Source organism: Lathamus discolor, chromosome 19 (genome assembly GCF_037157495.1).
Source record: "Lathamus discolor isolate bLatDis1 chromosome 19, bLatDis1.hap1, whole genome shotgun sequence".
In the NCBI taxonomy this organism is placed as follows: domain Eukaryota; kingdom Metazoa; phylum Chordata; class Aves; order Psittaciformes; family Psittacidae; genus Lathamus; species Lathamus discolor.
The window spans coordinates 5,028,969-5,044,397 of NC_088902.1; the positions used below are offsets into that span (position 1 = coordinate 5,028,969).

The 15,429-nt window shown below is 48.6% G+C and overlaps 1 protein-coding gene across 1 annotated transcript in view; it reads right to left on the bottom strand.

Annotated features, from left to right (window-relative positions):
- Positions 1-7,500: 7,500 nt before the first annotated feature.
- The window catches only part of IGFN1 (immunoglobulin like and fibronectin type III domain containing 1), a 30,830-nt gene continuing 22,901 nt past the window's right edge, over positions 7,501-15,429 (bottom strand). Inside the window, exons 17-25 of the mRNA XM_065698742.1 lie at positions 14,684-14,983; positions 13,606-13,779; positions 12,678-12,806; positions 11,891-12,193; positions 11,415-11,503; positions 10,223-10,418; positions 9,365-9,664; positions 8,781-9,107; positions 7,501-7,539 (exon numbers count right to left, since the gene is read on the bottom strand). Coding sequence (XP_065554814.1) covers positions 7,526-7,539; positions 8,781-9,107; positions 9,365-9,664; positions 10,223-10,418; positions 11,415-11,503; positions 11,891-12,193; positions 12,678-12,806; positions 13,606-13,779; positions 14,684-14,983 — 1,832 coding nt within the window. The 3' untranslated portion in view covers positions 7,501-7,525. The remainder of the gene's footprint in view (positions 7,540-8,780; positions 9,108-9,364; positions 9,665-10,222; positions 10,419-11,414; positions 11,504-11,890; positions 12,194-12,677; positions 12,807-13,605; positions 13,780-14,683; positions 14,984-15,429) is intronic.

Here is a 15,429-nt window from a genome sequence, read left to right on the forward strand (position 1 = left end):
TTCACACCAAGACTCACCATGTGGGAACCTGTGGCAAAGCCTCTCCTTGCTACGGTCCTTGCCCAGCAGCTCAAGGACAAAGTTTGTGACAGGGTTTGAATGGGTCTGGGATAACAAATTCCTCTGCAGAGCTCCAGGAGGCTGCATCAGATCCCAGCTCAGGATCTCTGGGGCTGGCCTCTCCCAGGGTCTTCCCTGGTGCACCACAGTGCAGGCTGCTAATCTGCAGGAGAGGATATGTGGGAGGAGATGGGTGCAATGAGGGACACCTCGTGCTCGTGGCACTTACCTGTGGTGATGCTGAAGCCTGTTCTTGGGGACCACTTAAGTGGGGTTGCTGCAAGAGGCTTCTCTTGAAAGTGGGCAATGCTGTTGAGACAAACATGGGAGGTTGTTCCGCATGCCTGTGTCATGGTACCCCCCACCACATCCATGTGCACGCCAGGCTGGGGTCTCAAGGCTGTTTGTGAGGATGTGCCAGCCCCTCAGCATGGTTGCGTTCCCACTGCAGGCTGCCAAGCGACAGCGAGTTCTACTTGACTGCGCCCAGAAGACCTGACAGCCTTTGCGGTAGGCGTCTTCTCCCTAGTTTCACCTATCTACCTGCTCCATTTCTGTAGGTCACCACCCAAGGACCTGGCCAGTGCCTCTCTTGCTTCTAGATACTTAAGGGGTTGAAGAGCCATCCCTCTCTGTGTCATCCTATGTCTGGCAAGTCCTGGTTGTCAATGAAGGATGGCTGGGGTTGGAATAACCACGCTCAGACCGGGGAGAATAGCCCACACTGCCATGGAAAACCCCAGAGATGACTGAAGTGCATCTCAGGGGCCCTGTGGGGTGCATGAGAGTTACCTGGGTGTTGCCCTGTCAGTGCATTCAAGTCAGGTCCTGCCAGCTCCATCTGCTGCTTCCAAGGCTGGCGGAGGGAGGGCAGCGGTGTGGGACTCCATCTGCAGCAGTGATGCTGCCAGGTCCAGGACCATACGAATGCACTGCGTAAAAAGTAAAGGAGAGGGCTTAAGCCCATGCCCACTATAAATGAAGACACGGCCCAGGGAGATGGCTGCATGCAGTTCATTCCATCTCCTGGCTAGTGGCTGTGTCCTGCTCCACATCCCGGCTGCCCCACAATGGGGCTGGAAGTCCAAGGTGGGGTCTGGGGCAGAACCTGCACTTGGCTCTCAGTTGGGGTCTGATGTCTTGACCATGACACAAAATCAAGGAGGACAACAGGAGGCTCCTCCTCCCATTTCCTAAGCTGCCAAAGCCCAAATGAGATGTGTCATTGTCGAGTGCCATCTCCCTTCCTCAAGTCTTCTGTAGGATGCAATAAGCTACCACGTGCATGTAAGCGTCACTGCCCTTCACTAGGGGAATATCATAGAGATGTTTAGGTTGGAATGGTCCTTGAGAGGTCCTGAGTCATGATCAAAGTAGGGCTCACTGCAAAGCCAGCTCAGGTGGCTCCAGTCCTTGCCCAGCTGAGTTTTGAGTACCCTCAATAAAAGGTCCCATCCCAGGGCTGCACATCTCTTATGGGAAAAACCTTGTTCTTTACATGCATTGAAAGCATCCCTGCTGCAGCTTCTGCGGGGTGTCACTCTTCCCTTCTCACCTTGGAGAGGACCTGGCTCTTCCTTCTGTGGCTGAGGAAGGCTCCTGGGTAACCTCTGATCATCCAGGATGAAGGCACCACCTCCTCCATCCTCCCCATCCATGCTGTGCTCTGGCCCTGAAGAGAAAAGTGGGGTTCTAAGCAAGATGACCAGCAGCTCCATGGACATATGGAGAGCTTCAGTGCACAGACTGGGGCTGGATGGTAACTGTGCAGCCAAACATTGTCCTTGTTAACTCTAGAGTCCTCCATGGCACCTGAGGGGCTGCAAACATCCCTGTGAAAGGGTAGGAATGAGCAGCCTGGCACTGAAACTGCGGCTCCCACTGGGGTCTGTCACATCTGTTTGCCATGGCTGCGGGACTCGAAGCCAGTGCTCTGCAGTGTGAAGATGCTGAGGCTGAAGAGGAGGTTCACCACTTCCGTGACACCAGCAAACAGTTCCTCTTTGCTTTAGAGATACTGTAACTGCTGGGGTTATCACATACCATTTCACTCCAATTAAAGCATTAAGGACCGCTCTACTGCTTGGGAATGACTGAAAACCAGTATCTCACCTTACTTCTGGAGAACAAAGCATCTCATCCTCCCCTTGCAATAAGAACAGGCTGACGCTCTGTAGGAAGGTTTCACCTAGAAAACGAAGGATGTTTCAGTAGTTATTGGGTGGCACCTGCTCTCAATAATCCCCAATTTAAGTGGATTTGACAAAATACAGCAAAATTCACACCTCTCTGTGCAGAAATAGGGTTTGACACCGTTTTTCCAGGCAGCTTTACCCCACATTCTACTTGAGGTCTCACGTCCTGGAAATTTCCTGCCCACATGGGTAACAAAAGGGAGAGGAAAGGGCACCTTGCTGCAGCCCAGCAGGAGCTTTGGAAGGAGGACAACCTCCTTGGGAAGGGAAACTACTTGTCCTTGGCACAGCAAATGGAATTCAAAGTGTTTGAACTGGCTGTGGGAAGGAAAAGAGGGCACGTTTGCAACTAGGACACCTTCTTGGCTTTGGGCAGTACAAAACATCCTGTCCCAGGGGATGGGAGACAGAAGCCTTGGCCAAGGGGACTCGCAGCTGGATGTCCCAGCGGTCTTCCCTGCTCAGCAACGCGGTCAGAATCATCACACAATGAAAGAGGGACAGGGATTAATCCTGGTTCTGAGGCAGGCAGCATGGACAGGCTCTCAGCCACCCTGCTTTGGGACATTCCTCTTCAGAGCAGGCTGCACCTACGGATCATGCCTGTTGGACCCACGTGGTGGCCTGCAACATTATTATTATCATTTTTATCATCATCATTATTATTATTATTATCATCAGGGTTCTTTCTGTGTGGGGTGGGGGTTTTATAGCGCAAACCCCAGCCCGTGTCCTGGAAGGAGCTGGATGAAATAAAACAAAGCTGAAGACTGAGATAATGATGGAGGAGCCTGGGTCAGGAGTGGAGCTGCTCCCTGGACCCCCCTCCTCGACAGCACACAGTGACAGGTAGGTCACTGCAGCTCCATGTCAGGACACAGACACAGGGAACTGATCCACGCATGGCTCTGGTTTCTCTAAGGTCCTCACTAACCTGAAAAGCTCAATAGCCCCAGCAGAGCTGCTGGGATGGCTCTGCAGCGTCACAAGAGCATCTCCCCTCAGTGCCACACAGGGAACATGATTGGGCTAAAGGCTCAGCGTTGTCTGAGGGCAGACAACACACAGCTCAGCTCTCACCATGAATCAACTCATGGCCAGGCTTTCCTGGTGGCTGGGGGTAACTGTGCACTCAGCACCCAGCCCTGGTGCCCACCTCCTGCTGCCCAGGCACCCCAGGGCTGTCAGCGTGAAGGTTACTCACATATTTGATTGCGTTAAAGGCAATGAGCTCCTCTCTAGGCCAGTTTTCTAGAAGGGTGGACAGGAGAGGTGGTGCAGCCCTGATCAGGCATACGCATGGGCCCTTTCCTGCAGCCTGGCTGCCCTCTGGACCAAGGCTCCCAAAGCTCTGATTTGCCTCGCCGGACGAGTTTTCCAAAAGCCAGCTATCAGCGCCTTGCTCCCAAACACGTGTCCCTGTAATAGAGGCAGTTTATCCTCTGCTAGAATTGAGCAACTCAACCCTCCTCTTGCATTACGGAGCCTTTCAAGCATCATTTGATAAGCACTATGAGCGCAGCTCCTCAGGCATTGCTACATCTTTTGGCGTGCTTTGCCCTGCCAAAACTCTGTTTCAAGCTAGCTATAAATTATGCTTCATGGTCGGCTTTCATCTGCTCACCATGCAACGGGTGAGAACAAAGGCCACTACGTGCCACACCAAGGCAGAAGAGCCAAGGGCCGGGTGGAGGCAGAGGCAATGCAGGCGGCTGGAGGAGGCAAAACAACCTCAGCCCACTGCCAGCCTTACATCAGGGATGTGGAAAGCTGCGGCTGTGCTGGGAATGGCGGGTGAGGGAGAGGAGGGGAAAGAGGGCAGAGAAACCTGGGTTTGCCTGCCCGGCACTAAGCGGTTGCAGCAGGCAAGGAGGAGGCAGCCACCATCCCACCCAAGGGTCAGTGCAGAGGGCAGGCGGCTGCACATGGACACAAAGACACGTCCAGAAGCTCCGGGTGCTCCAAGGCCACCCTAAAGGGAATGGTGATGCCCAGACCAGAGGTTTGGACCAGGTCAGAGTGAGCAAGGAGATGCCACCTGCAGGGTAACAGAACTTCATAGGTCAGTGCCTCTGGGTCTGACGTGCAGATCTGCAGCTGCTGGAGAAGGCTAAGCCTGCTGAGGGTGAGGAGGTGCCAGTGTCACCAGTGAGGCTGAGGGAAGCAGCCAGCACAAGCACATTGCAGTGTGCTCCTCTGGGAGATTTCACTCCCATTTCATCTCAGCACCATCCCTTTTGGGCAAGCTCTCAAATAGCCCTGACCCCCTGGAGCACCACAGCAGCCACCCAGTGGCAGGGCAGGGCGGAGGGAATGGACTAAAGCTGGAGGCCTCTTAAATCCCTATTTACAGCAAGAATAGCAGGTGAGCTGCACTAATGCTGCGATGGTTTCCCCATCACCCACACCCCAGCTCCTTAAGGCTTAACAGGCTCTTTTGTGTGAGTTAAGGTACTTCCTGAGGCTGCTCTCAGAGCAACTGAGCACACAGAGCATCACTTCCACTGAGCTGGTGCTGCTGCATCCTGCCCTAAAATGAGACTTGAACAACAGCGAGCTCCATCATATTGAGCAGCACTCAGGTTAACCGCACACCTATGGCCCACAGACCATACTCAGTGGTCACACAGGTGAAGATCCTGTCCACACTGCGTTCACCTCACTGACTTCAGCAGTGAACAGCCAACCCCATCCCCGCTGCAATGGTTTGGTTTTGTCTGCCATGGTACCAGGTCCAGAAGTAAGATAAGGCAGGGAATTCGGGCATCAGCCCCTTCACACTGCACTCCGCCAGTTCAGAACACACTTGTGCCAGGCTGACAGCTCCCTTGGGGAATGGGAAACAGCATAAAAGGACAAAAGTCTTACCTGATGCTGAGAAAAGGAAGCCATGGACACCAGGCAGACCAGGGCAGTTCTCCCATCTAGAGCAGGACGCCAAGCTGGACCTTAGCAAAGCCACGGCCTCATCCTGCCCCACCACATAACACTGCCCCGTGCTGGTGATCACAGTCATGTAAACCACAGTGGCTAGTGTGCACCCATGCTCTGCTCCCTGGCCTCCATCCTCCAGCCACACCACCATGGAACAGAGGGAATGCAGCAGGACACGCACCAGGGTACCACGGCTGTGAGCTTCCATGCAGGTTGAATTCCTGCCTTGGTGCAGCCTGCAAACCCCTCTGCATGGGGTGTAAGTGGCTTCCTCACCCACCTCTGGGACTCCAGCAGCAGCCACCTCCTGGTCTGCATCTCCAGCCCAGCTGCACTGTCTCCACTCAGGAGCAAAGGCAGTTTTGAGACAGGTTTGGAAGCAGAGCTGATGATCCCAAATGCCCTCTTCCCTCTCTAGATTTCTTCTCAGCCCCCTTTATGTATTGGATGATGTTCGTATCTAAGCTACAGGAGCACACAGAAGGGCATCATCCTCAATGATCTGAGGGTGATGCTCCCTTGAATGTACTCCTGCCATAACCTCATAACCCAGGAAAGAAGTGTTCAGGCCTTTAGCTCGAGGGAAGACATTGCCAATGGCAGCTCTTAAATGGAGTTTCATGGGAGATCTAAAGCTTCTCAGGCCTCTGAAGGAGCTGGAACCACAGAGCTCCTGCTCTGAAGCCTGGGGAGACATGGAGGGCTCTGCAGTCCTACAGCACCACTCCCTGGAGATGAAGGGATGGGACCAGTTGAGCAGCCAAGGGAGGAGCAAGGGCAGAAGCTGGGCCCTGATGGAAGACAACACTCAGTGGGGAGCAGCCCTGGGTTATCACACTGTGAATAAACTGATCCTTGCTGAAGGTTACCATACCACATGAAAGTACATAGCAACTGGTAGTGATAGCTCCAAGGAGGCATGAGATCACTTGCTATGGGTACAACCTCATTAGCGAGTGGTTGCCTCATGCCACCATGAACATGCTTATATCCTTTCGAGCCTAGTTAGCATGAGGAGAGCTTGCACCACTCTGCCACCCCATCAGTACGGGCACAGATGAGCAAGAACCAAACTTGTAAAAGCCTTGTAGCTGCTCTTCTGTTCTCCCCAGGTGAAACAGGAGCCTACACACACAATGCAGGGTGAGGGGCTGAGCTCACACAGCCGTTACATGGCTGACAGGGATTACAGTGAGGAATTGGCTGCGCTTCCTTCTCTGAAATAAAAACTTACTCATGATGGATTTGCCTGAATGACGGTTTAATTTCATAATCTACCGTTGCTTTGTCTACAACATCGTACAAAATAGCAGCAGAAAGAACATTTAAGCCCCACATAAATGTTTGACTGGGTCTGAGGATCCAGTGCCTTTGAGTCTTTGATCTACGCTCTCCTGTTGTCTAGATGCTGTCAAAGTACCTTCGGTGCTAAGGCTCCAGTGCTATATATTCATACAGTCCTCATAACATTTGTGCTTTCCAGTCTCCTCCTCCACTCAGTGATGGAATTCCCCAGCCATGGCAGAAGATCTCTGGTGGTAACTCATCTTTCTGGTCAAACATGGAAGATTTTGAACCTCTTTTTGCATTAGGCAAAAACATTCCAGCAAGGACATGAGGCAGGGGCAGTTCTGTTTCAAAGGTGATGGTTTAGGACAGATACATCCTGATTTATAGCACTTGCTAGAGGAGATTTTCTAAGTACAGCATTGATCTGCACACACGAATACAACTGATTCTAGGTTTCCAATCATTCCCATCAATGAATTTTCACTGGGAGTAGCACTACCCCATGTTGGCCAATCTGAGAATGCATCCCTTTATAGCCCAGATAAAACCAGCAGGCAGATCCTGGTTTCAGCTTAGAGGTTAAGGAAAATAAAACACTTGGCTGCGATTGGAGGTGGAATAAATGCAGAACGCAATCAGGAAACCTGCTGAGAATTACATGGAATCTGAAGTGATTGCTTCGGATTAGAAAATCACGCACTATTAGAAAATCTCTCCCACCTTTGTTCTCCATGGAAAGTTTCATTTTGGCCAATTATTTTTCCTCTCATCTTCTAAGCTCCTGAAGCTTCTAATTGTGCTTTAAAGGTCTAGTGGAAAGCCATGATCATTACAAAGAGATAAAATCCTTTTAATGCTTCCCCCCCCCCCCCATTTTGGCTACGGTGCAGCATCATGTTCCAAATGCAACTACTGGATCTGAAAACGAAAGCACTCGGACTATAATACACATCTGCAAATAAAGACATAGCCTTTGTGTAGACCAGTTCTCAATAAAACCCTTCATATTTACACAGCAGCGCAGGGATGTTCTCGGGAAGGTCATGCTACAGGGTGGAGTCTGAAAAGAAGAGGAAGAGAGAAGTAGCTCAATATTGTAATAAGGGAGATGTCTGCTAAAGGATTACAGGGACTGAATTGACCCATCTTCTCCACTCATATAATCCCACCAAGGTATTCTGAATTGCATTAGAAGGAAAATATTTAGCTCAAAGTAAAGGATATTTCAAAGTGAACTGAGTAAAATTGCCAGCAGTGTTTATCTGTAAGTATAATCCACCATCAGCAACAAGAACAGCTACAAGAACACCATCCTCACTTGGAGCATTGTGTGCAGTTCTGGTGTCCTCAATATAAATAGGACATGGAACTGTTGCAACAAGTCCAGAGGAGGCCACGAGGATGCTCAGGGGCTGCAGCACCTCCTGTATGGATCCAGGCTGAGAAAGTTGGGGCTGTTCAGCCTGGAGAAGAGAAGCTGCGTGGAGACCTCAGAGCAGCTTCCAGTGTCTGAAGGGGGCCTATAGGGATGCTTGGGAGGGACTCTTCATCAGGGACTGTAGTGACAGGACAAGGGGTAACAGGTTAAACATTTCACAGGGGAAGTTTAGAGTTCTTTACTGTGAGGGTGGTGAGGCACTGGAATGGGCTGCCCAGGGGGGTTGTGAGTGCTCCATCCCTGGTGGTGTTCAAGGCCAGGCTGGACAGAACCTTGGGTGCCATGGTTTAGTGTGAGGTGTCCCTGCCCATGGCAGGGGGTTGGAACTGGATGATCTTAAGGTCCTTTCCAACCCTAACCATTCTATGATTCTATGATCAGTCCTATTCTCAGTCAACCACACTGATTCTCTATTCACATCTGGATGGCCCTATTTAACTTACACCTCATCCCTCTCTTTCCTCCTTTCTCATTCCCTTTGGCCACCAGCTCTTTCCTCAGTGCTTCACCCAATCTTGCACATCTTGCAGGACCTTCTGCTCTGCAGCTCCTGCACTATAGAAACCTCAGACATTATCTTATCAAATGAAGGTGGGATATTTCTTTCCAAAAGAAAAACAAAATTCCGGGATCATGTAGGAATCAGGAGCTTTTCTCATGCCTGCCTTTTCATTTCTCTTTCATTTCATAGTTGATGACTAGTAAGATAACTAAAAATTCAATGAAGCAGTCCAAATATCCACTGCCTTATGGGAGATTGCTCTTGCCACTAAATAAAGCTGTATGGGTACAATTTTAAGGCATCTTAACAGCAGCGATGTATCTTGACATGCAAGAAGAGGAGCACAAAAGATTGTTGTTACCTTTAATAGTGAGGAAGGCTTTGCTGAACGCACGGCCCGATTCATTGGTGGCTTCTACCATATATTCTCCTTCATCCTGTTTCGTGACACCCAGGACGACCAGGGAGCAGACTCCAAAGTCGTTTGTGCAAAAATAGGTGGGATCATTGGAGAGGTCTCTACTGTCCTTGTACCACCTGATCTTTGGAGCTGGATGGCCTCCAACCGCACAGCTCATGTGGCACTCGCTGCCGGTGGTCACCACGTGAGGCTTCAACGGGACAAGGAACCTCGGGGGCTGGTTTTGATTAACTCCCTTGTACTTCTGGGGTTTGACGTGAAACTCGGCTGTAAAAGACAACAAGCAGCATAAAAACCCGGCTCAGACACTGCTCCACAGCAGGAGAAGGCAGCGGTTACAAGACTGACTTTCAATCATGACACTTCCTTCCCTGACACACTGGAAGGCCTTAGGGTGTCTCCGTGCATTCTGTAGGCAGCTAAACATTCCCAGGCGACCACCCCCATTTCAGGATGGTGTGTTAGAAACAATACAAGAAACAAAGCAGGACAGCACACACAAACACCTGTAAAAGCTGATTTACCCTTTGGTTTCCCGATTCGCCAAGGCTGCACAGTTTCAGATGGACCACTGGTTCCCAAGTTATTTTTTGCCACAACTCTAAAGTAATAGTCCCGGCCTGGGATCAGGTGGGTGAATGTGAACTTGTTGGTGTAGATCAGGTCACCCACCACACGCCACATGCCCTTCTGTGATTCGCGTTTCAGGACTGTGTAGTGGAGATCTCTCTCCCATTTCTCGGATGCTGACGGCTCCCAGGTTACTGTCACTGTGTTTGGCACATTCTCTTGCAGTTGAATAGGTCCAGGTGATTGCGGGATATCTGTCAGATGAAGACAAATAGTATCAAAGATGCAGGGAAAGTGGCACAGTACAGAACCCTAAAAACTTGGAATATATTCTAGTTCTGGGGGCTGAGTAAACAGCCTGGTCATTAGAAGGGACAAGATTTGATTCCTTCACCCGTCACACCAACTCAGTAGCTATTAACTGCACTTCTGCCACATTACATCTGCATTGCTCGGCTCTTCCCTTCTTATAGGGAGGAGATGAGGGTGGTACAGCTAAATATTTTCACCTCCTGGGGAGACAGCATATAAAGTTGTAGTAGCTATGACTAAATGTCCTACAGCCTGCTGCTGCCTAACCATAGACTGTTACAAAGGGTGTGATCTGCTCTCCTGTGTTTTGCACTCCCCTATTTAAGCAAAGTCACTTGGGAAACCAGGTATCATTTTAACCAGTGGATTGCTCTGTCCTGCAGACATCACCCAACCTCATAGAAAACTGCACTGAATCGCACCAGCGCTCACCACAATCAACTCAGTTTGTGGCCTATCTGCAATAAATCTGCATGGATATCTGGTAGCGAGGGAGTCACCTGTAACTTGAACTTGGAAGCTGAATGTTTCTCTTTTCCCTAACCCATTCTGGAGCTCAACAGTGTAGGTGCCGCTGTCAGTGAACTCAGCTGCTCCAATCAACAGCTGCGTGGTATCATCTTTGGTTTTTATTGTAGCCTGGCTTGGAAGAGGATGCCCATCCTTTAACCAGGTCACCACTGGCTCTGGAGACCCCTGTAGAGAAAAACACAAGTTATGGCCCACTTGTTTTGCCTCCAGAGTGCAGCTTTAATTCTTTGGTTTCATTATCCTGTCCCGTATCATAGAATTCCAGACTGGTTTGGGTTGGAAGGGACCTTAAAACTCATCTAGTCCCAAAACCCTTGTCACAGGCAGGGACACCTTTCACTAGAGCAGGTTGCTCAAAGCATACCTGCAAAAATGTGTAGCTACATGGCACACTAAGGTAATATTTAGAAATACGGATGCAAGATGGACATAACAGATCTAAAGGAAGGGCTGCTCTAAAGTTTCTTTGCAACTTTCTCTTTCTCTGTGTCTTTTAAGACTATTATTGGAATAAGTTGTCCAGGTTAACCATGTCAAACAAGGTGTGCGACATCAGGACAAACAGATGGCAATCAGTAGTTAATATTTTCTACTGCTGGCTTTGGATAGAAGAAACATCTTCAAAGTCTTTGTTTCCATTATGCCATCTTTGGTCTCTCCTCTTCCGGATATCCCGGACTTTACCTGTGTTACCCCCAGCTCGTGTCTAAGCAGACAGGATTTCAGTGCATCCATTCCTCAAGTCATAGATTTGAAGCCCTGCTGCTTAGTATTACAAACACAGCTAAGAAGATGTGGCTAGAAACACTACCTCAAGGTCTTCTGAGGGAGGCAGAGGGAAAGAACTGATTTTTAGACTAAGTGTGACAGATGAGTACCAGATGATGCTAATACTGCGATGGTTGGATGGCCAGCACTGTGCCATCTGCAGAGGTTAAATAGTGACCCTAATCTCTTATAGCACTAATGCTAAGAGTGACAGCCAAATTCTTGCTCATATTTTCCACATGCAGAGAGCATACACAGCACATGCAGCTTAAAGAATCTGCCCAATGTCTAGTAAATAAAATTCCACACCAAGAAAGCTCAGTTTTCCTGTCTGCTACTGAATACAACATAAAAACAGGTGGGGAATTCTTACTAACACATTTGAATACTTACTTCAAAGGGAATATTCACTCGGATAGTATTTCCTGCTTTTATAACCAGGAAGCTTTTCACTGTGTTGTCTATTAGTAGCCTTGGAGGAACTGGAAAAGACAGTGATCACAATGAAAAGTTGTACATTACTACAGTCTCCAGCTGACAGCCACACACTTGTGTTTGTTATACTCCTAATGCCTTCCCCAATAGCTAGTTGGAAAGAAAAGAGGAGAAAAGGCAGTTTTGGAGGGGTTTTTGTCATAGTGAGTCTTTAACAGCAGCTGAACACTGTGGATTGCACATTTATTATCAGTTATATCTTCAATTTCCTGATGATGTGACCATAAGACCATACTGTAGAGGAGCAACGCAGTGCTTGTCCTTCTGCTACAGTCTGGGACTTAAAAGAAGCTTGTCAGTGAGCTACGGACCTTGCCTGCATGCTGTTGCCTATAGAATGACCTTGCTCATTCTGAAAGCTCACTTTGGCTTACCTACAGGGGGAGCAGGGCCAAGGAGAGCTTCCAGCTCTGCGGCTTCTCCTGGGCCACTGTCATTGACGGCTCTCACACGCAGGAAGTATATCTCCTTGGCTTGGAGGCCTTTGACTGTGTAAGTGGTTGTGTCTATGGGAAGAGCGTTGCACTTGGTCCAGTTGAGGTTGTTAGAAGACCGCACTTCCACTTCATAGCCCTTCACATCACTCCCATCATTTGTTTCAGGTCTCTTCCACGTCAAGGTGATACTAGAGCTGTCACTGCTGCTCACTTTAAGGTCCTGCACTTGACCTAGAGATTCTGAAAAGTGAAATTTTATTTAAGCTATTTTTCTAGGAATTTTGTCCCCTTTTTTTCAGTCACTTTCTGAGATACCCCAGCACTACAGAATCACAGAATCATTAGGGTTGGAAGGGACCTCTGGAGATCATCTAGTCCAACTCCCCTCCCAAGGCAGGGCTACTTAAAGCAGGTTACATACTTGAAGTGCACTGGATATCAACCCCGAAACAGTCTGCAACCCATCCTGAGTACTTCTCCACACTGTACATCTCCCCCATACATGGAGTCTGCCACATCTTGACTAAGACATCACACAGGAAATCCTGCCATTCCTTTCTCATGCTGGTAATGGATTCTATCCATTGCCATGAAACGTTCCCAATTATTTGATCTTCACATACTTTTACCAAGCACTTGAAGCCATTCTCTCTCCACTATCACCAGTTTACATTCAGATGTACCAATTCCAAGCCAGAAGGATGGGGGGGGGCAGTGCACTTACTTGTGGAATCCCGTGCAAAGACAGGCTTTGACGGTTCACTGGCATCTCCTGTGCCTGCAGCATTGACAGCTGCCACACGAAACTCATACTGCAGACCTTTCTTGAGATTGGTCATCTCCAGCTTCTTGTCTGCAGAATGAAAAGGAGCGTGTTGGCTCAGATGTATGCCATCAGAAGTCACATATGAATGCTGTCACTGATTCCCTTGCCCTTCCCTATCCAAGTGCATGTGTACTTCCAGAATGTGCTCATTGTATTTCTTTTCAAACCAAACAGCACTTGAGAGCTATGAAGTTTGAAAAAAGGATAAATACTGCTTTTCCTCATGGGATAATCCTAAACTCTTCTATACCAGATAAGAAGTCCTAGCTTTCACCTGATAGATAATGCTAGCTACAACCAAAACACCACTTGCATTTATATATTCGTTGCATTTATGTATTGTATTTACATAGTCCTTGCATTTATAAATTCCTGTCTGCCAAGTTCCTAGTGCAAGGACTAAGGACAGTAGTTCTGCACATGGAATGAAGACTTCAGCTCCAGAAACTGAAGACATCAGTTTATTTATAGAGGATACAGGTGCGAGCTTGTCTGCACTCCTCTCCAGCCGTATGCTGGAGATCATAATCCTCATAATCCAAGGCATTCAGCTGTATATAAACCCAAGAGCTGGCTTTGCTGTGGTACCGCTGTGAAACCTTAGTCGTGAGAAGAATGTAGTTGTGGGAAAACATATACACTACGGAAGAGAAGGTAAAACTTCATACAGGGGTGATGTGGTTGTGATGGGGACAGGCAGCAGCTCAAGAATTAGAGGGGAAACACTGATGTGAAAAGGTGTAAGATGCTCAGCAGCTCCGAAACCCAGCTGACCTTTTTGCCTTCTCCAGACCCTCCAGTCTGCTCCAGGATTTAAGCAACCCACCTGCTATAGGCACACTGTTGACTGGCAGCCAGGTCATGGTACCCTTCTTGCGCTTCTGAACGAGATACCCCACAATTCGGGAACTGCCGCTTTTCTGAGGTGCTTTCCAGGCTATTGTGATGGTGTCTCTGCTGGCACTGACAATCTCAGGGGGATCTGGGGCACCAGGCGTAGCTAGAAAGAGGTCAACGTTTCATTATTAGCAGGTATATTTTCATCGCAAGATGACAAAGTGCTCTGTGGCATTTCTCATTCCGATTTCCCCAAGGTATTCATGCGGATGTGTCTTGAAAGCCTGACTGAGACCTGAGCTTGTGGATCCTATCCCCCACACAAAGAGAATTCAGCACGGACCTGTGTTCCTCAATTTTGTTTTCATTAACAACCTGCTGCCATCACAAGTGACAATTCCACTGTCAGCCTACAGAGTGAGGAATACCATTCTTACATGGTAAGATAAAGACAGCATCATTCCTGCTTTTAATGGTAAAAACCAGAAACAGAATAGCTCTTCTTAGCCCTCTGCTAACGCATTCAAAATGCAGGTCTTCTCGTGATCATGAGAAGAGTGTAGAAAGATTAAAGTCAGAATCAGAGCATTGCTTTCTCTCTAGTACTACTTTCATGCTCATGGCAAAAGTGTTCTAGTATTTAAACTCATGGAAGGACAAAGAATAGAATTAGTTGTTTGGAAATGAGGGGAATGAAGTCATCATGCTGAAAACTGCTGCGCAGAAGGGAGACATTCCTTGGCCTATGGAGTTAAGAAAAGGCCTCACATGGTCCCTTTGTAGCCACCCTGGGAAAAACGTTCTTGGATCTTCACGCAGTGTTGCATTTCTCCTGTGAAACTCACTTCCCAGTTCAGAATGGAGCAGAACTGAGAACCTAACACCACCCCACTCAGCATCACCAAAGCCTACAGAAAACATCTAGTCTTGATGTGCAATCTCCACAGACTTCAGAGCTGCAATTCAACGTTAGGTCTGTAGCAACATCTGAAACGTGGTGAGATTCCCTTGATGTCATCTTTGACAATGAATTCCCCAGAACACCATTATGGAAAGTTCTTCCTTACCCTTACTGACAGCCTTCACTTCCTCCGATTCCAGTGCATCACTGGTGCCCTCGGCATTCACAGCTCTCACCCTGAAGTAGTAGCTCATGTCTTGTTCCACTTTGTTGGTAGTGAAGGTAGTGCAGCTCTTGGGGGTTTCTCCCAAAGTCACCCACTCGTCCTTGCCCACCTGCTGTCTCTCAATGATGTAGCTTTGCACTGGTTTGCCCCCATCATCCTTTGGAGGCTTCCACTGAATGGTGATGTCGTTTGCAGAGCTCTCCACGATTTTGATGGGTCCCGTAGGTGGTTGGGGCTTGTCTGAAAAGATGAACACAAAGAGTCAATGAGCTGCCTCCTGCTCAGCAGCTGGGTGGAAGCCAGGCCCTTCCTCCATGCTCCCATTACTCTCATAAGCACTGCACCAATTCAGCCTGCTTATAAAGGAAGAGCACCATTTCTGGTCTTCCAAAAGAGCTCAGACATTTATGGTAGGGCTGAATTTGGCCTTGATCATCTATTTTAGATGTGCCTCTTGCACATAGTCCCATCTCCCACAGCTGCCCAACATTCAAAACCCACCTGCTGATGCCATGCAAAACCAAACTAGATCTGTGTCACCTTGTAGTAAGAAACACATCAGCAATCTTTGCTTGTACTCTGGTTTGATGGGAAATTCATCTTGGAACACCCGGTAGCTCTAAATAAGATTGTTACCGCTGTTAATGGGTTTCCTGCCTCAGCTTTACAATGAAAACGACAGTGGA